This window comes from Phalangium opilio, unplaced genomic scaffold (genome assembly GCF_054372755.1).
Source record: "Phalangium opilio isolate 3A_F unplaced genomic scaffold, DU_Popi_V2 ptg000017l_1, whole genome shotgun sequence".
Lineage (NCBI taxonomy): Eukaryota > Metazoa > Arthropoda > Arachnida > Opiliones > Phalangiidae > Phalangium > Phalangium opilio.
In genome coordinates this window covers 1,132,466-1,155,394 of record NW_028324151.1, presented here as the reverse complement: position 1 = coordinate 1,155,394, position 22,929 = coordinate 1,132,466, and the positions used below count along the sequence as shown (strand labels likewise).

Below are 22,929 nucleotides of genomic sequence, written 5' to 3'. Positions count from 1 at the left end.
GTCACTTTCGTCTTAACGCGCGTTGCACTTGTATCGATGGATTTGGGAACCCCAAGTACGTCTCGGTACACTTTTATCGTGGAAGATATCCAAGTGGCCAACGAGCCCCGTCGACGCGCATCCGTCAAGACTCCAACGATTGAATGTACATCCAACGAGATCAAGATATGCGTAGGACGCGCTGCTGGAACTCCTTCCGGCAACGTCGAAACCCAGCGGCGTCAAGATATCAGATTGTCTTCAACTGGAACTGTATGTAATGTACCGTTGTTTCAAAGAGTTGAACTCTGCTTGATTCTTTTCTAACAGAGTGTGTCTTCGACGAGAACTACCGGGGCGAGATCATCTGATTCTTCCATCTCGCGGGTGCTGCAAGAAAGTAGACTTCGGTTGCAATCTTTATTCCGGAGTTTCAGTGCCAGTAGCGGTCCTATTTGCAGAATATGTCATGAAGGCGACAATAAAGAAAGTCTCTTGTCTCCCTGTTACTGTTCGGGTAAGCGAGGCCAAAGATTTCCCATTTTACGAGAAGGAATGACTCCTATATTTTAGGCACGATGGGGTTGGTACACGTAACCTGTATGGAACGCTGGTTAAGTTGTTCCAATTCGGATGTGTGTGAACTATGCCACTATAAATTTAAGACTAAGAAAACTCCAAAGTCTTTCATGGATGTAAGTTCAGAGTGTCGGAAATAAGATTTGGGTTTGAATCACTCTGCATTACAGTGGTTGAAGGACTCTACGGGTAGCATACGTCATCAACGCAGTTTGGTAGGGGATGGGGTTTGTTTTGCCCTATTGACCCCTTTGGCTGTTGTGGGTGCGTTCCTTTGCATAGAAGGAGCCCATCAGCAGGTTCTCGAAGGCAATCGAATGGAGGCGGGTTGCCTGGTCGCGTTATCAGCCGTTCTTGCTTTGGTATATTTCTTGTGGACTGGTCTCACCTGCCGATACTACTACCGTCAATGGAAGAGATGGCAACTGACCAACCACAATATTCACATGATTTACACGGAGACCGATGTGACGAGTAACGTCCCCGGTTCTTCAACGACTAATCCAACACCATATGACGGACAACAGGAAGTGGTCTTTGAACCAAGACCACTGTTCCTTACAGACTCAGACATTGAACCTATAACTCCAGTTGAAGCGTGAATTGTCAAAGAAAATTCCCATTAAGTATTTAATTATCATTTCATTTCGGTTTTTATTGTTTCAACTAAATTTCCTGTTATCTTAATTTTGTGGTAATATAATTTTCGAATAAAACAAAAGCTTTTATCTGATTACACAACCTTCAAATCATAAATATATTTGCAAATTTCTACACCCATCATAATTCTCCTTGGATGCATATTACTCTTAGCCGTCTGTGTGGGACCGTGACGCCGTCCCGTACGTCCGGGTCCGTGGCCGTGCCCGTGCCTGTCAATCTGAAGTCAGAACTGTCTGCTAGTAATTCTGCTTAAAAGAAGTCTCATAAGCCCGTTAAGGAAGTAAAATTTTACTTGTAGAAGTTGTAGTAGAATCTTGATGTAATTAAAGTATTAACAATTGAAACTGTCAGTAAATATCAAATAATAAGGAATAATAAGACTGATAATTTGTAAACGAAATGGCTGCAATGGACGAAGAGGACGGAAAAGGCTATAGATGGGAAACTGAATATGAAAGAACTTGGTAAGCTTTTGTTGAGTGCGGTCTTCTTTCCTTGGTTTGGTGGTATTTCTATTAATTTGATCGCGTTTTGGTGACGACAAGACAATTAGTTTGGAAATTTATTTCTTTAATTATGTTTGGGAAAACAGGGAAGCCATTCACGAAAATGATGAGGGTCTCATTCAACCCAATGTTGATGAAATTGTTCATCGGGCCAGAAGGCGACGTCTTCTCGAAAAGAAGAACGTTCGCTTGGGGATGGTAAAAAATGGAAAAGGTTAATCGTAATTTCCGTATGAAGATAAACGTATAACGTTTCAGATGCGTCACTTATACGTCGTTATTGACGCGTCGGAGTCTATGTCCCAACAAGATTTAAAACCAACCAGACACATTTGTACCCTTAAGTTATTAGAATTGTTTGTGGGGGAATATTTTGATCAAAATCCAATTAGTCAGCTTGGATTTATCGTAACCAGAAACAAGAGAGCTGATAAACTATCGGAACTTGCTGGTCTGAAAATTAATAGTGACTCTGTAGATATAGTTTACACACATGGAGGATTCATACCATTTACACCGAGAGGCCAGGCTTCCTAGTGTAAATGGTATGAGTTCCCCATGTGTGTAAACTATGTATAACAGCAAAGATAGATTTGAGCTTTCATAATTGAAAATTATAGGAAATCCCAAAAAACACATTTCCTTATTAAAAGGAGCTGCTGATAAAACATGCGAAGGAGAACCTTCTTTGCAAAATGCTTTAGAATTAGCTTGTCAAACCCTACGGTAATATGAAAGGCTTATTTTAAAACATTGTAAATTAGACCTGAACGTCTGTTAACGCATCCAGGCATGTTCCTGGACATACCAGTAAAGAAATTTTGATAATAATGGGCAGTTTAACTACGTGTGATCCTGGTGATATTTACGCAACAATTGAAGTACGGAAATAAGAATTCTTCATCACTAGAAAGTTATACCTAAATTTTGTATTGTTTTAGTCGGTAAAAAGTTACGGTGTTCGATGCTCGGTTATCGGTCTAGCAGCGGAATTGCGTGTATGCAGGGCATTAACTAAAGCAACCAAGGGTATTACATAAATTCGGTACGATACTCGGAACTCTTCAAAAACAATACATTTTATAGGAAACTACGAAGTTATTCTGGATGAATCTCATTTTAAGGAACTTGTCTTCCTTCATTTAGCGCCTCCCCCCGCTTCGGTATTTAATTACAATTGTTATCTAGCAAAGTCGGCGGCATACATCAAACTCATTTTCAGGTGACGTCCGAATCATCAATGATTCGAATGGGTTTTCCACATCATCAAAGCGAACAAGATGGAAAACCGTCAATGTGTTATTGGTGCGTTACTTAAGGCTACTAGGCACATGGAACAACGTTTACGTAACCGTTCAATTACAGTCATTTGGAAAGTGATAACGTGTGCGATGGCTTTGGATCGGGAGGTTATTTTTGTCCACAATGCGGTGGAAAATATTGCGAGTTACCAGTTGAATGCAAAGCCTGCGGTTTAACACTCGTTTCCGCACCGCAATTGGCCAGATCGTACCATCATTTATTTAGTTTGGAACCATTCACGGAATTAAACGCGACTGATCTGAGTCCGGAGGAAACTAAGTCAGTAGTCAAAATCGGGAACAGTGTTTTCATACAAAGTTTTAACGCATTGTTCTTTCCTTAGCTGTTTCGGTTGCCTTACTAAGTTGAACATTCCAGGAATAGTCGCTGTTTATCGTTGCCCCGAATGCAATCGCGTATTTTGCTTGGAATGCGATCTATTCATTCATGACGCGCTCCATAGTTGTCCGGGATGTACCAGTCAAAGAATGACATCGTAAAATTCATTTCATCAGATGATAATTGTTTTGTAATAAAACTTTCTACGTTAAAATTGTTTTTGTTGGGCTTACAGTGTGTTTCAAATCATATTGGTAAGATGATGATGATGATGATGATGATAAGCTTAAGTTTGATAAACGACATAAAGAAAATGAATGAAACAGATTTAATGGGTAGCTTTTTTTATTTTTCTTTTGAAACGAAAATGGACTCCGTCGACTTTTGTAAAACATTTCTTATTATTAGGTTTACATTCACGCAATTTATAATTTTTATTTCCATCAAAACTAGGGACTAGAACAATTAATTGACGATTATACATTATAATAATTAACTAACTAACCCTAATTTTGTTTCTAGCTCGACATATAATTAATAATAGTAAAGAAACAGCGAGGAAATTCTTTCGACACTCGTTACTCTAGACATTGTTTCCTCGTCCAGATAAAAGAAATGACTCCGGTCCAATTAATTTAAGTCTTAATATTAATTTTTAATTGATGGTAGGTAGAGTGTCTAACGTGCGGGTCCAAGAAAAGAGGTGGGCGTGGTTTTAATTTAAGCCCTGCTGTGCATGTACTTGATCAAGTCAGCAACGCGGCAACTGTATCCAAATTCGTTGTCATACCTAAAAGAAAACGAACGGGGAATTATTTTTGGTCTATATTTGGCCTACCGCATTGACGCAGACGTAGACGTAGATCTACTTACCAAGAAACGAGCTTGACGAAGTTCTTGTTTAGGGAAATGCCAGCCTTGGCGTCAAAAATGCTGCTGTGAGAATCCCCGATAAAGTCGCTGGAGACAACTTCGTCTTCGGTGTATCCCAAAATTCCCTTCCAGTTGTCGCTATCAGCGGCGGCCTTAATGGCGGCCTTGATATCGTCGTAAGAGGCTTCCTTTTGAAGGCGACAAGTCAAATCGACAACGGAAACGTCGGGAACCGGTACACGGAACGCCATACCAGTCAACTTTCTGTAAACAAAGGGATTAATGAAGGTTAATTCCCAATTAACCTCTTGGAAAATCGGGGTCAAATGTACCCATTTAAATCAGGGATAACTTTGCCGACGGCTTTGGCGGCACCAGTGGAGGCTGGAATGATATTCTGTCCGGCGCCACGTCCATCTCGCCACAACTATAAATGACGCGATCACGGATTAATTAAGCCTATTTAAAAGACTTGACCCTTGTTGTAGGTCATACCTTGGCACTTGGGCCATCAACGGTCTTTTGAGTCGCGGTAATGGCGTGAACAGTTGTCTAAGAGAAAACGGGACGGGTTCATTAACAGAGTTCAAGGGGGGATAGGATGGTTAAGGCTGATTACCATAAGGCCTTCCACAATGCCAAAGTTATCGTTAATGACCTTAGCAAGAGGAGCGAGGCAATTGGTAGTGCAAGAGGCATTGCTGACAACTTGCATAGAAGGGTCATAGGATTCGTGATTTACTCCCATGACAAACATGGGGGCGTCAGCAGACGGGGCGGAAATGATGACCTTCTTAGCACCGCCTTCAACATGGAACTGAAATAATTTCACCCCTTAGAATCTTTCACCATGACGCGTTCACGCAATTCATACTGAAGCTTTTTCGATGGTGGTGAAGACACCAGTTGATTCTACAACGTAATCGGCTCCAACTTTTCCCCAGGGAATGGCGCTGGGTTTCAGTTCCTGATAGACGTGGATCTTCTGTCCATCAACAACCAGCATACCACCCTCTTCGCTGACGCTTCCCTTGTAACGTCCGTGGGTGGAGTCGTACTTGAACATGTAAACCATGTACTTGACATCAATGAAGGGATCATTGATGGCAACAACTTCCAAACCCTTGGCCAAACAAGCCCTCAGGACCAAACGTCCAATACGCCCGAAACTGTTCAAAGGAATGTTAGTTATAGGGTAAGCTAAGACGCTAATTATAATTAGTTTTAAACGCACCCGTTAATTCCAACCTTGGCCATGTTTAATGGGTTTTTAAAAGAGAGAGCGAACACGTAAAGATTCTGTAATCACAAATGATTATGATGAAATTTCGTGAACATTCTTATTCTTTCAAGAGGGAGGGGGGGGGGCTAAACTTTTATGGGAGGGGTTGTGGCCTCTCAAAAATGTCGACTATCTGATTTGCCCCGGACTTTTTGATAGAGGCACTTAAATTGATATTGATAAATCTATTGATTGGATAAACTGCAAGAATGGTCACAATCTCGCCGCCGATCTGGTTTGGTTTCTTTTTAATTTTAAAACGAAAAAAACCCGAATTCAAGGTCAAACAATACGGGATGTACGAAATTGGTCACTAACGCGTAAAATTTCGTTTTAAACTAATAAAAAAATTGCGCGAAAGGGTTAAAAAGGTTCATCTAGCATTTTTAGGGCAACTTTTGGGTGTGTTGTCCTTAATCTAGGTTACAAACCAGATGTATCTAAGAACCCTGATAAAATTCAATAGGGTCACCTACTATTCCAGACCGTCTATTAATTATTAAAATTAATTAAGAGTTTTAGATTTAATTTTATTGCTATAAAATGGAGCTCTGCCCTAATAGTTCCCAGAACGGTGACGAAATTCACGAAACACCGATAATTTCAAGCTGAATACGCAATAATTTACAAAATTTGCGTAATAACTTCAATGACACCTTGTTAACTAAATCGCGCTGAATCTACTTATTGAAATTAATATTTAGTTTAATACGAGTTTAATTTAAATACTTATGTATTTAAAGAAAAATTAAGGGATATATTTATGAACCGCCGGCTTTGATACTCACCTTGAATGTGGAGAAGGTCAAACTGGTAGTTCTGTTCCCCGCGTAGCGTCTGAAGTGAAACCTTGGAAGCTGGCACTGAAATAACTCTCTGTGCCGTGCAACGTCAGATATTGGGGAAGCCAGCCGGTGAAAAAGGGTGTGGAAAACTAGGGACTGATGAATGTACATCTACGGAGTCCATGGACTCCTTTTTTAAAGAGTCTCAGTAATTTTCCATAGGCCATGGACCAGTCACCATGGACTAATATTACAGAAGGCTATGCTGTGTTATAGAAGCTTTTACGGAAACATACACTATCACTCTCGTAGTATTACTCCATGACAAAGTATAGTGGGGGGGACAAAATTAAAGATGTCTAGTGACGTAACGCTAGTTGGTGACGTCCGTGGTTGAATTTCTCGTCTGCTAGTGGTATGAATATGATGATAATCGCGTTGGTTTCCCTCCCGGCTTGATAAAATTCGTCCTTTTGACCGCTGTAAGTTTTCCTCATTTATCTCAATTAACTTTAATGTATGTAAAAAATATGCTTAATTGGCATTGAATATTGTCTTTTCTAATGAGGGATATTATCCGTGTTGAATGCCTTTTTGTTTTTTTGCTGGGAATTAGCTTTCAACCTTTGAACCATATTTCTTTTGAAGAAGGGGTAGGACACTTGTAAAATTACTAAGCGGTATCAGCTAATTTTTATCATTTTCAAACTGACAACGATGACAAATTAAATTTAAAAATTTTTTGTTGAAAATAAAAAATATTGAAACAAAGGTGTAATTATTTTTAAGTCTTTTAACTTTGATGGTGTAAAGTGGCCGACCTCTCTAGTTCAAGAGCGGCCCCTTTCGTTAGTTGGTCCACTAATTTGTTGCTTAGAACTTGTAGCGTTTTAAACACATTCATCTACTCATTTATACCAAAGCTGGTTGTTGTATTCAATTTCAGTATTTTTTCATCAAATACTTTAGGTTAGCTAATTGGCATTTGTATTGATCTTCAATCGGGTTAACCGTCCCTTAATTACAAAATGGCTAAACCAGCGGTAGCCACCCCTGAACCACCCAAAGCTACCATGCCAAATGCAGTACGATTTCTGTTTGGAGGCGTTGCGGGGTAGATATCATTGTCTATAGAACGTTTCGGGTATTACATACAGGAAAACCAACTTACAGGGGTGAGACCGCCGCCGAACCCGTCATTGGGGCATTCTCCCCGTCGCCAAGAAGTACCACTAGGGGCAACGCGAGTCGGCTAGCCTCCCTTGGCGGCGTGTAGTGAACTTGGGCGCCTTCTTGGTGCTAGGGAGAGTACCACGACCCAATGGCGGGTTCGGCCTCACCCCTGTGTGTTGGTTTCTCTGTATGTAATTTCCGAAATGGTCTATATGTAGTAGCGAAAACCAAAAACGTAATACGTAAAACTCTTTAGAATGTCCGCGACCCTTTTTGTCCAACCTCTTGATTTAATTAAAAATCGAATGCAGCTTAGTGGTAAGTTGAATAACGTCCAAAGACTTATTGGTCAAAGCAGAGGTCAAAGATAATATGTTAATTTGTTCGGGAACTTAGGGGAAGGTGGTAAAGCGAAAGAACATAAGACTAGTCTACACGCAATTAGGAGTGTTATTCAAAAAGAGGGTCTCACTGGACTCTATGTTGGGTAATATATATTTTAGAATGCGCGAGCGTTTACGAGAATAGTTAAATATGAATATCATTTAAAATGTTTGGATTAGTTTATCAGCGGGACTACTTCGACAAGCGTCTTACACAACTGTTCGAATGGGTGTCTACACGACTCTCTTTGAAAGATTTTCGTACGCAATTTAAAACTGTTCATTCAAAAATGTTACGTTACGTTATTCATTCACGTATTTGTTCAGAAATGACGCTAAACCTCCCGGATTCTTTACTAAAGCGGCTCTGGGTATGGCCGCTGGTGCTGTCGGAGCTTTTGTGGGTACACCAGCCGAAATATCGTTGATTAGAATGACATCCGACGGAAGGCTCACCCCGTCAGAGCGACGAGGTTACAAGAATGTTTTCGATGCCTTATTTAGGATAACAAAGGAAGAGGGTGTCCTGACTTTATGGAGGGTAAACGTTACCACATTAAAAATGCCATTTAATTAGTTTCAGATTATTAGATTGTTTTCAGGGTTGTATACCAACAATCGGACGCGCCATGGTGGTCAACGCGGCCCAATTAGCTTCCTATTCCCAAGCCAAACAATTACTCTTGTCTACTTGTAAGAAAAACGTATTTCGTTTAAATTAATTTAATTTCTTTGCAGCATTCTACAGTTAATCTTATTTAAATTAAGCTTATTTCTCCGATAACATCATGTGTCATTTTGTGGCGAGTATGATCAGTGGACTGATCACGACCGCCGCCTCAATGCCAGTTGACATTGCCAAAACGAGGTATTAAGACGTCATTGCGTCTTAAAAGCGTTTCGCGGGCGTTAATGATTCATTTATCATCGCGAATAGAATTCAAAACATGAAAATCATCAATGGAAAACCGGAATACACGGGAGCCCTGGATGTTTTAGGACGCGTTGTTAGGAACGAAGGGTTTTTCAGTTTATGGAAGGGATTCACTCCTTATTACGCTCGGCTCGGACCTCACACCGTCTTAACCTTTATTTTCTTGGAACAAATGAATATCTTCTATAAGAAACACGTTTTGAAAGATACAACGGGCGGAGGTGGACTTTAATTGCGACTGCAATTGCAATTTAATCGTCGATGAAATGAAATGAAATGGTTTTTCGAGTGAAATTTATATAATTTTAAGACAGTTCTAGCAAACACGCGTTACACGTTACAATGTTCAAATTAATTATGATAGTGTTTTAAAAATGTCATGGGGGGACGAGGTACGTTAAGTTCATTAACTAAATGTTAATTAAATTTAATTAAAAGGGCCTTTTAAGGTTAGGTTGTCCTAGATTTGTGTAAAAATTGTAACTAGGAAGTTTACGATAAGATGTTTAAATAAACAACACATGTGTATGTATGTATATGTTTAGCTCACAGAAATATATTAATTAATTACGTCATTAAAATTGATTTCAATTACATTTGCAGGTGTTTATTGACTATAAATGATTGGTTACATTAATTAATTAATTAATTAGGATTATTATTTTAGGTATTTTATAATAGTATCAGTTTAGTCTTTGAGGAGCATCGGTGCTACGAGTGACGCGGCCTTTTCTTTCCCCATCAATCTGGACGTGATGGCCAATGCAAATTCGAACGCGGTTCCTGGACCCCTACTGGTAATTAACGGTCCATCTTCAACAACTCTATCTTCCAAATACACGTATTTTCCTGTATAATTAAAATAATTTTTAATTAAAAATTAGTGTGTGATAACTTTTGGGGGGTGATTGGTGTCATTGGCGCACCTCCTTCGTCCATTTCCTGTTTCTTGCTAGGATGAGATGTTAATTTTTTACCATGATGAATTCCGTGACTCTTAAGGGCAATGGGTGCGGCGCAAATTGCTGCAATTAACCTTTCACCTTTTTCTTGATCTTTCAAAATCTCACCAACTTTAGGACTCTGTTTCAAAGAACTATCGTTTTAATTTTAATTAAGCTTAAATTTATTAATTAAGCTGACGTTTGCGAGATGGGTTGAGCCTGGTAAGCCTCCAGGTAGAATAACAACGTCATAGGGACCCTTGTTGGCTGCATCCTCTAATGATGTATCAGGGACAATGACCACGTTGCGGCTACAAGTAACGGGTTCGTTTCCTTTCAACCCAGCGATAGTAACTTCAACCTAATAGTTATTATTTAATTAAATTTTTTGATTGATTAGCGCTTTTTGTGTCAAAATTTATACCCCGCCTCTTCGAAGGACGTCAGCTGAAATTATAGCCTCCATTTCTTCAGCTCCGTCAGCCAAAATTAATAGAGCTTTCTTAGACATGCTTGAAAATTTTAATAAGAAGAGATCAAATAATTGAACTTGGGATGAATTTGGATCGACAGAAAATTTGGTTTGTTGCAACTTTGGCCTTGGTTTAAGCAGAATGAGTTGCAGAAGACATCCCGGATCAGTTTTCTGCTACGCTGTTTGCTATTTTCAAAAGTGAAAAAATCTCACCAGAGTCCAAACTCTTCGATTTTGTACAGGAAGGTGTTCCCATGAAATTTTTATGGAATATAAACGGGATTTAATTACTTTGATTAATTCGTGATGTTATGCAAAGTTTAATTTTATTATTCAACGCGTAAATAGTACAGTTTTATTCTACACTGCACAGTCCTCAGCGGATTTTCACCATTAAATCGGTAAGCTTTAATTAACATATCATTTATAAATAACATATTTAAATATAAGATTACAATTGATTATGGCAAAAATTGATAGATTAAAACAAAACGTATACTGTATTGAAGCTTTCTCGCGCCGTGTAATTTGAGAAACCCCCCCCCCCCTTTACCAACAACAGAATAGTGTCGACTCCCTCTTTGACCTTTACCATCACCAGGGGGTGCCTTCACGATCAGATCTGTGGGAACACGCGTGAATAGGTAGTAAGGATGATGGCCGGGAACGAAAGTTCAGGTCCGATACGTGGGACTATAGAAAATGGGGGAGGAATACTCGGAAAAATGGCGGGCGGTCTACCTCAAAAAAGTTCTTCTCTTAATAGTTGATTCGTGTAGGGGTTGAAAGAAACGTATTTTACACAGCATCTACATTAACTGTCGATGCATACTTTTTATTTTTATCTATGGGCTTTTGATTATGGGCAAGGATATGAGCAGCCCACATGAGACTAGTTTTCCAATTGTTTCGAATGGCTTCTTCGAATTTGGTTCTGAAATGAAGTAAAGCTTCATTTTCATTGCATTCCAAGTCCAGGGTTTCCCTTAAGTAGTCCAAATCTTTTTCGCAACTTAATTCGGGAATCCCGGTTGAAAGCATCATAGCGAACAACGAAATTATTAGGGGTCCTTTACGCCGTAAAAGTAAAAATGCTTCTTCGCAATACGTTCGAAACCTAAATAATATTCAATGTAATACAAAATTAGTCGTTATTCTTATCGTAAGTAATATGGTAACAATAAGTATGATGAGGCAGCGATTTTCTATTTATACTCAATCCGAAATCGTAATGCTTATCTCTATGGGAAATTTGGTTTTAATCGCGTAGTTCAAACGATTGTTATTATTAGACATTTTTCAACAAAAACGGTTATAAATGCGGCGTTTCTAAAAATCTCTGGTCGGAATTGTCGCGCGTCTATTGGGCTACAATCATATACTTAATAAGTTAATAAGTACTACGCGATTAACGTAAATAGCGACTAGGGCAGGGATGGCCTCCATTTTTCAAGATGGCGGCGGATTACAAAAATATTTCTATATGATCATCTACTAGTTAAGAATAACGTCCCCGCGAAATTTCAACTTCCTAGGTAAAGCGGTTCGGTCTGGGCGTTAAATTATAAGTCAGTCATGACGATATAATTGTGGATGGAGCTAAAAAGGAAGGGGTAATCTTTCCGCATTCCCAAAATAGTCGGCGTGCTTCTATTGCGTCTATTTCCGGTACCATTTTCCGCATTCTTGGGGAAACCCCTCCTGAAGGTCGTTCCCAACCCGTTGGTATGTAGTATCTACACTGTTAAAGCGGCATCCTTGAAGTTTAGCTAGCCTCGCAGCTGGGGAAACCCCACCGCGCCGGCGCCTAGACTTCAAAGCTCAAAGGTGCCGCCGCGCGCCTTCCCTTCCGAATACCGTGGAGTATATATTTTGAAATATTGTTAGTTGACCGTAAAACCCTATAAGAAGTTGATGATTTAGGCCTTCGCCTTAGAGACAAGTTTAACGGGAATATTGAAAATAAAGTATTTTTTTTTTTAATAAAAATAATAAATTTTTATCGTAATGGTGGAATTCATACTATTATTATTATTATTATTATTATTATATTGCGCGCAACGCCCTGCCTTTGCCTGTACTAAATAAGCGTTCTTCTTATCTGTTCCACCCTGAAAAATTAAAATGCTAAAAGCTCATTTTGTATTTGTTCGCCTTAATTATTTGACACGGATAAGTTTTTACGAGAACATATTCTATACAATTTCGTACGTGAAAATCTAAGCTCAATTATCTCGAAACTCCGCCGCATTTATACCCGTTTTTGAACTTTTTGTTGTAAAATTTCTAATCGTAACAAATGTTTGAACTACGCGATTAAAACCAAATTTCCCATATCGATTAAACTTAATTTCAAACTGCAATACGTATAATAATAATTTCTAATTTCTGCCCCCCTTTGTGGGTTTGAAAAAGTGTCATACTTGTATTGTTGCGTTACTTATGACAAATCTTAATTACTGATTGAATTTCTCGGATTTTGTCGTGCCTCCCAATGTCATGACGTGAATGAAATCATTCGGTAAAACGAATGGAACTCGTTCTCTCCGGAAACCAAATTTTTCTTTGAAATTTCCCATTATATGACCAAAATCGATATGAAACAACTGCAAAAGCGCGATAAGCTCGAATTTCCAAATTGGTCAACGACTTAATATAGTATACCTGTCCGTTTTTCTTGACCATTATATTATCATTATGTCTATCAGCTATCCCTAGAACGTAGGTAGCCACGCTGTACCCGGCGCATGATAACGTGAACTCTTCAATTGCTTGGTTTAAACTACGAAATAATTTTAATTTAGGAAGTTTTAATGTAACTTAGAAAATATATCGCGTTAACCCCTACCTGGCTTCTGTGTTGTTGATTTCTTTTAGCCAAGCCAGTAAAAGGCCCTTTTTAAAAGGTGACGTCGCGTTCATACCACGTTCCGTTTGAATCTTCGCGATGGTTTTGGCTTCTTGGACTATTTCTATCAAACCCATTTTTTGATCGGTGGCCAAACACTGATACGGTATCATACTAGGGTACATGTTAAATCATTAATAATAAAAACAGAAAAAAAGTGTCAAGCGGGACTTGGAGTACTCCAATGGCCTCACTTTCCGACACTTCTATTTGCCCTTGATAAAACTAGAAGTATTTAATTTACCGCAAGTTTAAACCTTCATCTTGCCATATTTTATCCATGATACGAAACATTTGTAGCGTTAACATATCTTGCCTTAAATCTTAAGTTTAAAAACAATAGAGATTAACGTCATCTCTAAAATTAAATTACCGCAACCTTTATCCAATTAACTTACCATCCCCATTTTTAAACATAATCATTATGTCTTCGGCATCTTTATCCGTGTTTGCGAAGACTAACTTTAATGGTTTCATCTTTGAGTCCATGTAAGCGCATTCTTCTACACTGAAAAGTAAATTTTAAGTTTAAAACATATCGGGCGAGGTTGAGAAAATTACAGCGAATTGGTGACGTGTAGCCCTACATGATTGTTTTGATGCGATGTGTCGGATCCAAGGGACTTAGTTGATTTACAAAGTTCCGTACGAATCTCTCTTCGCCTAAGACGCAATGCATCCACGAAAGAACCTCGTTTTTCGGATCCTAATGTAAAAGAAACATAAGGTATTAAGGTGGAAAGTAAAAATTTCCCTCCAAAAACACCTTTCTGGTTTCCTGGTGTACGTTTTCGCTTATCGTTTTGAGTTTGGCCAGGGACGCGACTTGTTTGGCCAGTTCGTTCATGTGATTCTGAGCCCCGTAACAGTAGGCTTCTAGTATGACCCCGTAAAGAACGGCCACCGATGGGTTGCTCATCTCGGAACGTAAATGCCAAAATAAACGGTGTCCTAAATGTCGGTTGTTAAGAGCACGATTCAAGAGAAATTCAACCAAGGCATTGTGTAAATAGGATTCGTGTTTTAAGGCTTGTACCAATTGCAGTAGGTAAAGTGATAAGTCGTCGTCGCTGAAAATATAAACTTATCCGTTTCATTGACTGCTTGGGTAATTGTTAAGTTACTTATGGTAAAACGTCACGTACCTCATCGTCTCGAGACATTTAACGGCGAATCGTCGAACGTTTTGGTCTGCGTAGGCGTAATCTAATAACTCCAAAGCTTGTTCAGGAGGCAAAGGTCTCCATTTTTCCAACAATACCACAATCTGACAAGAAAATTCTGCGTTATATTTTAGTCCAATTTCGAGAAACTGATGATATTACCTCCGCTACAACGTTATGGTCGTTCCATTTAACGCTTCGGAGTAAGTTAGGCAAGGATCTCGGTAATTGTTCGCAGCAGTCGTGACGAACGAGCCAAAGCAATTCCTTTTCTTGTTCCAACATTTGATGGAGAGAATCTCGATCGCAGATTTGTTGCAGTTGATTCAAGTGACTCTTGCTGGCTTTGGTTCGTCTGGGTATACATCGGTTTTCGCTTTCATCTTCGCTAACCTTTATGGCGTAATCTATTATCTGTAAATTATAATCATTACAACTTCGCTGCGTGTCTTCTTGCAAATAATTTACAAGATCCTGACTTACGTAGTCGGTACATGGATAGCAGACGGTTGCCGTTTCGTTGTACCTGGGGAATGAAACCATGATGGCGGTTGAGGTTTCGTGATAGGGATTCTGGGCCACCGTTCCCAATGGGTTCAGGATACCGTCTAACGCGTATTCATCCGCGTATGGCCACGTGTGAAGAGTCATCGAACCATATTTTAACGCGTTCTTAAAATCGTACACCGTGGTATTGACCCAGGACATTCTGTAAAAGTCCTGTATGGAAAGGAATAAGTTTAGATTCGAAAGGGGACCCTTTCCTTCATGGTCGCGATGCCTCAATTACCGGCCGACTTCTTTTGGATTTAACTTCGCAGATGGCCAAGCAAAGTTTGGCCATCCTGGGTATATCGCAGACTTTGATGTTAAACGACAGTTCTTCTTCCCATTTGCACTCGCTTTCCTCGGCTACCGATTCGCCAGTTTGAATGACGTCAGAGACTGAATCTCCTCCGTGGAACAAACCAGCGTAGACGACCAGCTACGCGAAAAGTTTCAGCTTTGGAATTGAATACGTATTTCATTGATTGTTTTTTACCTTCGCATTTTGGGTTTCGGTGTTACAGTAGAGTTTACAAGCTTTATTTATGGTTATTCTAAATTGGTCCTCGATTGGCCATGACCAAACTGATCGTTTCCTGTAAATTGTGTTACTGCTGTACAGAGAAGTGCGGCAAGGTTCTAATTTATCCAGAGATTCATAAATGCTTTCTTTTTCCACTGTGTTTGAAAGAAATACTAATTTAAAAACTGTCTTCGACTGCTTTATGGATCAACGCTCTAACAATTTATACGTACAGTCAATCTCGTGTGTTGGTAACAAAATTAGTTTAGGAACCTTCAGATCTTCCACCATTTGTCGAATGTACTGTAAAATGATTTTTATATGTTATTATAAAATGCCAATTTTCCTTGTGGTATCGTTCTATTTTACCTTGTATCTACTTAGCGGGTAATTTCCTAGTATAAACTCGTCTCTCCCCAGAACCTTCAGTACGTAGTCTGAACTCTTTTCTTTCTTACAATTGGTGACGTGGGCCTTTTTCGCCAGAATTTTATTCATCAGATCGTTGGTTGTCGTCTCGTGGGGTGTAAAGAATTTGAAGGTCCCCTGTGACACCGTTATGTTTTGGTCCAAAACCATTTCGCAAACGCTTCGTCGTTGGCATTGCGGGCTGTGAATGCTTAGCAATAGGTTACCATTCATGGTACGATTAAGGAAAGTTTGACTAGGTGTTTCGCGGTTATCGATTTGAACCGGGTATCGGTACAACATCTTAGTTAACCAATCCTGACGTTCGCGCTCTTCGGCCACTGATTTACTTAGAATCTTCATTTTCCAACGGAAGTCATTCACTTCCGGATTTTTCAGAGCGTCAAAGTCATACAAACCTAAGATTATCGTAAGATTAAGTCATGATCTAAAGTCATGATCCATTCAGTCTGAAATGTACTTTTTCCAATGAGGTTTCCAATTTGTATTTTGAGAACGTTGTCAGCGCTGTCGACTTTTCTTTCTACGAGTTTCAGAATGGCCTGGAATGGTTTGACTTCTTCGATAATTCTTTCTTCGTCTAGGAGTTCTTCCCGTTTGGCGGTGACGGGGTTAACGCATACAAAGACGTAGGAGGCCGGGTCGTGTAAGGTTCCGTACAGGGGATAGTTTTGAGCCTCCTCGAATAATTTCTATTTGGAAGATTTGAATTATCTTAATATATATTCGTAATGATTCTGTTATAGAATGTACCTACCTCTTTTACATCTAGTAAACAATCTTTGGTGTTAATTTCCAATGGAATCATAATACCATTGGGTAAAAATGCCAATATTTCTTTCGTTTCTCCGAACGTGCACTTGTTCTCGTTCGGGTTTTTATGCCAGACATCGTGAGAGGTTGTTAACTGGACCATTTTAAGCGCGATTGACTTAGGACCTTCTTAAACGCCCAGTAATGAAACGGAAATTAATTTTAGGTATTTATTTGTTGGACGATCCAACTTGAAATGGTTTTCTTTTGAGCCGTAACTACGATCCTACGTATTGGATCAGCTGTTCTTGATAAGAACAAATACTATACTTTTTCTCAAGCTTATTGAACTATTTATATCAAGACGAACTAACCCTTACCTAGTTGCTTTCGTTGAGAATGGTAATAAGGCTTTGAGTGTGGCGGCATTTGTAAGTTTTCAAATGCCAGCCGCACCTTATCCTTTTAGAGTTCTTACATAATAAGCTGGATACAAACTTCCTTTCAATATTGTTTTTTTTATCCCGTGCATGTACCCTTAAAGACGAAAAATCGCGATAAGGTTTTTCCTGTTGTTGATACAAAACAATATGGATGGAATAAATTCTTCAACATATGTACTTGTAGGGGTGAAATGCTTCAATTTCACGTTCAAACTCGAGCCTTAATTCTGTTTGCCTTTCTTATACTTAAAATATAATTATAATTCGATCCCAAGTATTTATTGTACCGTGTAAGATATCATTAAAGGTGTTGCCCACTATAATACAATATTTAACTAAATTAAAGGCGAATGACCAACTAATTTTGGAATTCGTGCTAATTTAACCAGTATCTTTGACACCAGGACAGTCTTACTGAAAAATTGGGGGATTTGAAAACGGGTGTCAGTGAACTGTCAGTTAGTTTTAAAATAGTCATAGAAGTCGGGGAAATTACCAAATGGTGGTTCGGTAGTTTTCCTATTGTAGTATTAGCTTGGCTTAATATTTTTTATCAATCACTGCATACAGAATTATCTTAAGTTAAAATTTTTTTATCCCGCATCTTTGACTGACAGATAAGGGGATCTCTGTTAAACTTGCGTTGGGTTTTCTTCGACTAACTCATTTCTTAAATAGCTTATCATGGCAACAGCTACGAGTAAAGTTTCTTTCAAATTTCTATGCATTACAGTACTATTCCGGTGCGCGGAATTTTCCCAAGACACTTATTATGTAACTAATAAAATACAAAACATGGATATATTACCCGTTGTGGTCAATACGTGGGGATTTACAGTCGCTACGGATAAAGGTTTGTTGCTTAAAATATTTCGCCATTGGATAGGGTAGGAGCGGGGTTGTAGCGCCTCAACTGGTTTCTTTAATTATTCGAGCCCCGATTGTTGTAAGCCCAAATATCAGGCATGGTTAGAACCAGAGTTATGACTCTCCAAAATGTAGGTTTCAATATTCTCGCGTTTATCTCGTAACTTTAGCATGGGACACCATTTACGACAAGAGACTGTCGGCGGTGGACGCCATCGAATCCGGTTGCGCCGAATGCCAAAGCCGTCAATGCGATTTCACAGTCGGTTACGGAGGCAGTCCCGATGAAAATGGTGAAACTACTTTGGACGCCATGATTATGGATGGGTCGGTACCATTCGCGTCGTAGGCATTACTCGTAACATCCGCGTCTCAGTGACGCCTGTCTCTCTTCTCTCTTAGACCTACACACAACATGGGCGCGGTTGGGGCATTGCGTGGTGTCAAGAACGCCATTGGTGTGGCTCGCAAAGTAATGGAAAACACCAAACATTCCTTTCTAGTCGGAAGTCAAGGTTAGGACGTGGAATAGTTGACGCAACTTTGTAGTCTGAAATTTCAAAGAACTCGCGTACCATTTTAGCTACGGAATTTGCCAAGGCGATGGGTTTCGAGTATGAATCATTAAGCACCAACTATAGTATTCAAATGTGGAAAGATTGGAAAAATAATAATTGTCAGCCTAATTTCTGGCAGGTAAGTAATTGGCCGCGATGGACACGCAGACTTTCAAATATAGCTTTCTCGGTGACGTGCGTGGCTCTATTTGTAGAATGTTTACCCAGATCCCAGTAAGTCGTGCGGACCTTACCGACCAGTCAAGTCGGAATTGTATATAAGGGAATTGGACAGTGTTTCCGCGACTGGCTTTGGTGGTCCTGGTAATCACGACACTGTCGGTATGGTAGCTATTGACTCGCAAGGTAGAATCGCTGTCGGTACATCGAGTAACGGAGCCAGACATAAAATTCCCGGGTAAAATAACTCGATTTCAGTGGTCGTGCTTTGGTCGTCATTTTGAATATTTGCAGTCGCGTTGGAGATTCGCCTTTAGCCGGGGCTGGTGCCTACGTGGACCAAGATATCGGTGGTGCAGCTGCCACTGGCGATGGAGATGTTATGCTTAGACTTTTGCCTAGGTATTAAACTAACCCTAATTTACTTTAGAATAAAGAAACAGGTCGTACATTCGCGTCAACCAAAAGGTTAAATTTAAATGACCAAAGTCAAAATAGTATATTAGTTTCTCAACCGCAGTTACCAAATTGTTGAGAACATGAGACTCGGCATGACGCCTGATGAAGCCGCCCGAGACGCGATGGCTAGAATTATTAAGAAATTTCCCGATTTTTCCGGTGGGTTGATTGCCGTTTTAAAAGATGGAACTCATGGTATGTTACCCCCATTATTTAAAACTGATTTTGAGATAAATATCATGAATCGTACTTAGGCGCGTCTTGCCATGGAATGGAATCTTTCCCGTACTCTGTTCGCAGTCCCTCATTAGCGAACACCACTATATATACCGTCAAATGTTTGTAACGCGTTAAAAAATCACCTGTTTTTATAAACATATTAAAAAATACACATATTGTTTGGTCCTTTATTTGTTTCAGTTTTATTAATTATTTAACGTTGGTTACATAAAGACGGTTATTATTAGGCCTATATTTATATTTACAGGGTTTTAGCCGCGGCGACTTTTTTGGTAGCGTGCAATGCTGGTTTACGGTGCATGTTAGCCCTCAGTTTTCTTTCGTTTTCCAAAAATTTGCGCAAAGCCATTCGGGGTTTCTCAGATTTCATGGCAGCCATGGTTTTCTTTAATTGTACGAACTTTGGCGAATTTTCGGCCTTCAAACGGCGTAGATGATCTAAATAATCAAAATGATTAAATTAAGAGTTAGAATTGTTATACGTTATAATTTAAACGGCTTTGCGACAACAGTGACAATTTGGGCAAAGGTAAATATGGGGGAGGGGCAGAGTAACATCAATGTTTTAGTCAACTAGGAATTTGAATCTAAAAAGTTTAAGGGCCGCGATGTTGAATTGTTAATGCGCGATGGTGAACTAAAAATACTTACGCATCATTCCTTTGGATTGTTTCAACGCCGCGGTGTTCGCCACAAGGACGATAAATACGACAAAGAACGCGAATAAAAATTTGCTTTCCATCGTTAAGTTAGTGTTAGTTACGAGTGAATACCTCAATGGCCATACGCGTAAATTTATACAAAAATATTGAAGCTATAACCTGGCTAAAATAGAGCAAAATCCTAATACGAGGCTGTTGTAGATGTGTACTTCGTGATAGGGTCCCGATCGAGGTCGTTAGACTTTTAGTTTAATCGGGTTTGGTACGTTTAATCGCGACTCTCGAACTTACCAGTTGTCACTTTAGAAGTAGCGTTATGTTAAATGTGCCTGAACGAACCGTAAGCCCAACAACAGGGCCGGTTGACGACCCTAGCTCGGAAAGTGTATTACGAGGACGCTGTTTATTATTGAACATGGTATTTTTCGTGTAGGTATCGATAGAATTGGTGCCACGGAAATGGGTCTCTCTATCTAGATCGAACATTACGATCAACGTGTTCATTTATCAACTTTTGAGAGAATTGGTTCACGCAGGTGCGATCGAGTTAATACAATATTTTTGGAAATTCAGGGAAAATATTTTCCGCGTGACCTCGTTGACCCGAGCTTTCTTCGACTTATATGTTAAAGTATTTTGACCACATTGTAAACTCAAACACCCAACGTTTGTAGGTAGTATTAGAGAAATTAAGGGATCTTTCAAAGGTCTTATAGAACCAGAGTTAAAAGGTGTTGAGTAAGTAAGCCCATGTTAATCCTATGGAGAGGACGTTTATGAACATTTGACTTAAATACTCGGGCCCTGATTGTTGAAACCCCAAGTATTTAGTACCGTTGGAAAGTGGAGAAATACGGCTATAACATACTCAAAGGACATCCCCGTATATCTTATAAAACCAGAGATAGAGGGTGTTACGTAAATAAGTCTTTGTTTATGAACATTTGACTTAATTACTTGGATCCCTATTATTGTAACGCCAAGCATTAAGTGTCGTTGGGAAGGAAATAACTGTGGCTATGACATACTCGAAGAATTTCCAACTATTTTTTATAGAGCCAGAATTCTGGCTCTCCAAAGTGTCCAGAGTGAAAACTCATTTAAAATTATATAGGCCTACACTTTTTTTCTGTTAATGACTGTATCTCAAATTCCCAACGCAACTGTAGACTAATTATGTACTCTCAGCTGTTATGATTTTTTCTCCATTTTTCACGGATTTACGCAATGCCAGGTGGAGCGTGTAGAAGAAATGTTTGGTTATATCCATTTCGGCATAACCCAACTCCCTTTAACGACTTCTTCAAAAGGCTAATTTCTTGGCTTTGACAAAGGCAGTCGCCACTACGCACGCCCTTAACTTAGGCGGGGTTAGTCGTGAAAGAATTTCTTTATTAAAACTCAACCAAACGAAACATTAGCTACATGACTCTAGTCAAGGCAAGACTTCTCACAGACCCGCCAGGAATTTCGTCTATGTGGATTACACTGAAAGGGTGTAGTGTTAGGCCTAGTTTCATAAATGTTATAAGTACTCAATATAATACCCCAATTAAAACTTTAAAAAATAAATAAATACATGATCAATGTCTTTCTACGTTCACGTAAGGAAATATAATATTTTCGGCAGCGATTTGAGATGAAAGGTGCGTAAATTTGAGTTGAGAAATCATCAAGGAATGCCACAGAAAATTTAACCATCTTCTCTAACAATAAAACTATCGTCTCTATAATCCGTATATTAATTTAGGTAGATAAGGATTGTTCTAATCTTAAAGTGGGACCAAGTTATCGTGAAATACATTTTTTCCCTCTAGAAGTGGGACTAAATACATTAATACAGGTTCATCTTACTATCGGGAAGTGTTAAAAAACTAAAAATTTAGTTCCGAATTTCTTTGAACGTCAGTCTCTACAAAAAAAAAACCACGAAATGAAAGAAACCAAATCCATCTGCCTCCACTACCAACATAAACAAGAGCTTATTAATAGCCCAAGATCTCCGTAAGATTCTTCTATTTATAGCGTTTCCACAAGAACGCTGGGATGGGACGTTTGCTGGGAACTGTCTCGAACGAAACGCAATATCAAATTCTGATTGAAATTTATTTCTAAGCAATTAAGTCGCGTCGCGCTTTTACGGTGAAAATTTGAAAGTGCGGCTCCCCAGGTGCGTGTCATTCTGTTATCAGACTGTTATGTACATCTGTATTAAAAAAGAGAGAGTATAACGGTGCTTGCTTGCTTGGGGTTTTTGGGCGCCTAGCGGTTTATCGTGGGAATAAAACGAGACTACACTGCACAGCTTTATTGATCCAGCAGCGCCGTCAACATGGCCGCCTCTGCCGGAGGTAGCGGCGCGTTTCAGGATGTTAATTTGGCAGAAGACAACAAAAATCAGGACAATTCTTCTTTGAATGAAAAGAGACTAGTTTCGCGAGATAGCGACGATCATTTGGACATTCCTTTGACGTGTTTCGATAAGTTTAAGAAGCTGGTATACAGTAAAGAAGAATGGGAAGCCTACTTGATCGAAAAGATGGAGAAATTGAATCAGCACAGGCTAAAAGCCATGCCCGAAAATAGGGGATAGGCTTAGCCGCGATACACCGGATCCTGACAGCGAAAAGACATCGCTAAAATAAGGTACTCTAATTAAGAAGCCGCTCCGGTACTAGTTAGCTAATTGATTGTCATTTATGTCTGTCCGCAGTCGTAAATGATCTGATAAATGCCAAAAAATAACCTTCAAAGCTAAGAAGAAGTCCTATTAATTGTACTTTTGTATTTGTGATTAATTTTTTTGCGTGATACCGGTAACAGTATTTGCTACTTTATGTACCAATTGATGTATTGGAAGTTTCAATACAATTTTTAATGGGAAAAATAAAATGTTAAACAAGGGGACCCATTTGGCTGCGTTTTTATTCAACCTAACTGTAGACTACTATTGTAGGCTCCGGGATATCCCTGTCTCTGTAG

The 22,929-nt window shown here is 39.3% G+C and overlaps 7 protein-coding genes and 2 long non-coding RNA genes across 9 annotated transcripts; 5 read left to right on the top strand and 4 right to left on the bottom strand.

The window, feature by feature from the left end:
* The first annotated feature begins 1 nt into the window (after position 1).
* LOC149702220 (E3 ubiquitin-protein ligase MARCHF2-like) lies at positions 2-1,332 on the top strand. The gene is made up of 4 exons (XM_089866004.1): positions 2-252; positions 310-496; positions 553-674; positions 729-1,332. Exons 1-4 carry the CDS (start codon positions 37-39, stop codon positions 1,158-1,160), a joined length of 957 nt encoding a protein of 318 aa, XP_089722130.1. The 5' UTR covers positions 2-36; the 3' UTR covers positions 1,161-1,332.
* A 116-nt stretch (positions 1,333-1,448) lies between these two features.
* Positions 1,449-3,582, top strand: Ssl1 (general transcription factor IIH subunit 2 Ssl1). The gene is made up of 10 exons (XM_089866002.1): positions 1,449-1,685; positions 1,814-1,925; positions 1,986-2,178; positions 2,348-2,453; positions 2,518-2,608; positions 2,669-2,756; positions 2,814-2,890; positions 2,950-3,032; positions 3,093-3,308; positions 3,373-3,582. Exons 1-10 carry the CDS (start codon positions 1,621-1,623, stop codon positions 3,527-3,529), a joined length of 1,188 nt encoding a protein of 395 aa, XP_089722128.1. The 5' UTR covers positions 1,449-1,620; the 3' UTR covers positions 3,530-3,582.
* Positions 3,583-3,695: 113 nt separating this feature from the next.
* LOC149702218 (glyceraldehyde-3-phosphate dehydrogenase 2-like) lies at positions 3,696-6,466 on the bottom strand. Its single transcript, XM_089866001.1, has 8 exons — positions 6,312-6,466; positions 5,476-5,540; positions 5,116-5,410; positions 4,861-5,058; positions 4,737-4,793; positions 4,574-4,668; positions 4,242-4,505; positions 3,696-4,158 (listed from the first exon to the last, which is right to left on the bottom strand). Exons 2-8 carry the CDS (start codon positions 5,496-5,498, stop codon positions 4,089-4,091), a joined length of 1,002 nt encoding a protein of 333 aa, XP_089722127.1. The 5' UTR covers positions 5,499-5,540; positions 6,312-6,466; the 3' UTR covers positions 3,696-4,088.
* Positions 6,467-6,631: 165 nt separating this feature from the next.
* On the top strand, positions 6,632-9,394 carry LOC149702217 (mitochondrial 2-oxoglutarate/malate carrier protein). Its single transcript, XM_089866005.1, has 9 exons — positions 6,632-6,790; positions 7,278-7,422; positions 7,738-7,799; positions 7,878-7,968; positions 8,045-8,125; positions 8,192-8,405; positions 8,467-8,557; positions 8,633-8,732; positions 8,802-9,394. Exons 2-9 carry the CDS (start codon positions 7,337-7,339, stop codon positions 9,028-9,030), a joined length of 954 nt encoding a protein of 317 aa, XP_089722131.1. The 5' UTR covers positions 6,632-6,790; positions 7,278-7,336; the 3' UTR covers positions 9,031-9,394.
* On the bottom strand, positions 9,380-10,392 carry LOC149702216 (Parkinson disease protein 7 homolog). Its single transcript, XM_089866010.1, has 4 exons — positions 10,167-10,392; positions 9,942-10,103; positions 9,725-9,881; positions 9,380-9,647 (listed from the first exon to the last, which is right to left on the bottom strand). Exons 1-4 carry the CDS (start codon positions 10,251-10,253, stop codon positions 9,487-9,489), a joined length of 567 nt encoding a protein of 188 aa, XP_089722136.1. The 5' UTR covers positions 10,254-10,392; the 3' UTR covers positions 9,380-9,486.
* Pi3K92E (phosphatidylinositol 3-kinase 92E) lies at positions 10,309-17,492 on the bottom strand. Its single transcript, XM_089865994.1, has 18 exons — positions 16,920-17,492; positions 16,544-16,846; positions 16,247-16,478; positions 15,727-16,184; positions 15,591-15,660; positions 15,331-15,512; positions 15,079-15,273; positions 14,772-15,008; positions 14,451-14,702; positions 14,271-14,392; positions 13,892-14,195; positions 13,713-13,831; positions 13,524-13,633; positions 13,370-13,448; positions 13,066-13,239; positions 12,882-12,999; positions 12,678-12,823; positions 10,309-11,334 (listed from the first exon to the last, which is right to left on the bottom strand). Exons 2-18 carry the CDS (start codon positions 16,700-16,702, stop codon positions 11,016-11,018), a joined length of 3,276 nt encoding a protein of 1,091 aa, XP_089722120.1. The 5' UTR covers positions 16,703-16,846; positions 16,920-17,492; the 3' UTR covers positions 10,309-11,015.
* Positions 17,493-17,627: 135 nt separating this feature from the next.
* On the top strand, positions 17,628-19,455 carry LOC149702214 (N(4)-(Beta-N-acetylglucosaminyl)-L-asparaginase-like). The gene is made up of 8 exons (XM_089866003.1): positions 17,628-17,835; positions 18,020-18,176; positions 18,252-18,364; positions 18,433-18,545; positions 18,622-18,824; positions 18,881-18,988; positions 19,107-19,240; positions 19,300-19,455. The coding sequence occupies exons 1-8, from the start codon at positions 17,667-17,669 to the stop codon at positions 19,389-19,391; spliced, it is 1,089 nt and encodes a 362-aa protein (XP_089722129.1). The 5' UTR covers positions 17,628-17,666; the 3' UTR covers positions 19,392-19,455.
* LOC149702213 (uncharacterized) lies at positions 19,452-20,206 on the bottom strand. The gene is made up of 2 exons (XR_016381709.1): positions 19,937-20,206; positions 19,452-19,723 (listed from the first exon to the last, which is right to left on the bottom strand). It is a non-coding gene; the product is annotated as an uncharacterized LOC149702213 (long non-coding RNA).
* A 126-nt stretch (positions 20,207-20,332) lies between these two features.
* Positions 20,333-22,859, top strand: LOC149702212 (uncharacterized). Its single transcript, XR_016381710.1, has 2 exons — positions 20,333-22,593; positions 22,661-22,859. It is a non-coding gene; the product is annotated as an uncharacterized LOC149702212 (long non-coding RNA).
* The last annotated feature ends 70 nt before the right edge of the window (positions 22,860-22,929 follow it).

Bases quoted from the DNA above. Each gene is read 5' to 3' on its own strand.
- LOC149702217 (XM_089866005.1), top strand. From the start codon at position 7,337: ATGGCTAAACCAGCGGTAGCCACCCCTGAACCACCCAAAGCTACCATG. The intron at 8,126-8,191 runs GTACGCAATTTA...GTATTTGTTCAG, and splicing joins ACTCTCTTTGAAAGATTTTC to AAATGACGCTAAACCTCCCG. The intron at 8,406-8,466 runs GTAAACGTTACC...GATTGTTTTCAG, and splicing joins GTGTCCTGACTTTATGGAGG to GGTTGTATACCAACAATCGG.
- LOC149702218 (XM_089866001.1), bottom strand. From the start codon at position 5,498: ATGGCCAAGGTTGGAATTAACGG. The intron at 4,794-4,860 runs GTAATCAGCCTT...GTTTTCTCTTAG, and splicing joins GCATTGTGGAAGGCCTTATG to ACAACTGTTCACGCCATTAC. The intron at 4,159-4,241 runs GTAAGTAGATCT...GTTTTCTTTTAG, and splicing joins TTCGTCAAGCTCGTTTCTTG to GTATGACAACGAATTTGGAT.
- Ssl1 (XM_089866002.1), top strand. From the start codon at position 1,621: ATGGCTGCAATGGACGAAGAGGACGGAAAAGGCTATAGATGGGAAACT. The intron at 1,686-1,813 runs GTAAGCTTTTGT...TTGGGAAAACAG, and splicing joins ACTGAATATGAAAGAACTTG to GGAAGCCATTCACGAAAATG. The intron at 2,757-2,813 runs GTATTACATAAA...TACATTTTATAG, and splicing joins ATTAACTAAAGCAACCAAGG to GAAACTACGAAGTTATTCTG.
- LOC149702216 (XM_089866010.1), bottom strand. From the start codon at position 10,253: ATGTCTAAGAAAGCTCTATTAATTTTGGCTGACGGAGCTGAAGAAATG. The intron at 9,882-9,941 runs GTCAGCTTAATT...TCTTTGAAACAG, and splicing joins GCTCAACCCATCTCGCAAAC to AGTCCTAAAGTTGGTGAGAT. The intron at 9,648-9,724 runs GTGCGCCAATGA...TTAATTATACAG, and splicing joins ACAGGAAATGGACGAAGGAG to GAAAATACGTGTATTTGGAA.
- Pi3K92E (XM_089865994.1), bottom strand. From the start codon at position 16,702: ATGGTCCAGTTAACAACCTCTCACGATGTCTGGCATAAAAACCCGAAC. The intron at 14,703-14,771 runs GTAAGTCAGGAT...TATAATTTACAG, and splicing joins GCTATCCATGTACCGACTAC to ATAATAGATTACGCCATAAA. The intron at 13,449-13,523 runs GTAAGTTAATTG...TTTAAACTTAAG, and splicing joins TATGTTTAAAAATGGGGATG to ATTTAAGGCAAGATATGTTA.
- LOC149702220 (XM_089866004.1), top strand. From the start codon at position 37: ATGGATTTGGGAACCCCAAGTACGTCTCGGTACACTTTTATCGTGGAA. The intron at 497-552 runs GTAAGCGAGGCC...CCTATATTTTAG, and splicing joins GTCTCCCTGTTACTGTTCGG to GCACGATGGGGTTGGTACAC. The intron at 675-728 runs GTAAGTTCAGAG...TCTGCATTACAG, and splicing joins CTCCAAAGTCTTTCATGGAT to TGGTTGAAGGACTCTACGGG.
- LOC149702214 (XM_089866003.1), top strand. From the start codon at position 17,667: ATGGCAACAGCTACGAGTAAAGTTTCTTTCAAATTTCTATGCATTACA. The intron at 18,365-18,432 runs GTTAGGACGTGG...GTACCATTTTAG, and splicing joins CTTTCTAGTCGGAAGTCAAG to CTACGGAATTTGCCAAGGCG. The intron at 18,546-18,621 runs GTAAGTAATTGG...CTCTATTTGTAG, and splicing joins GTCAGCCTAATTTCTGGCAG to AATGTTTACCCAGATCCCAG.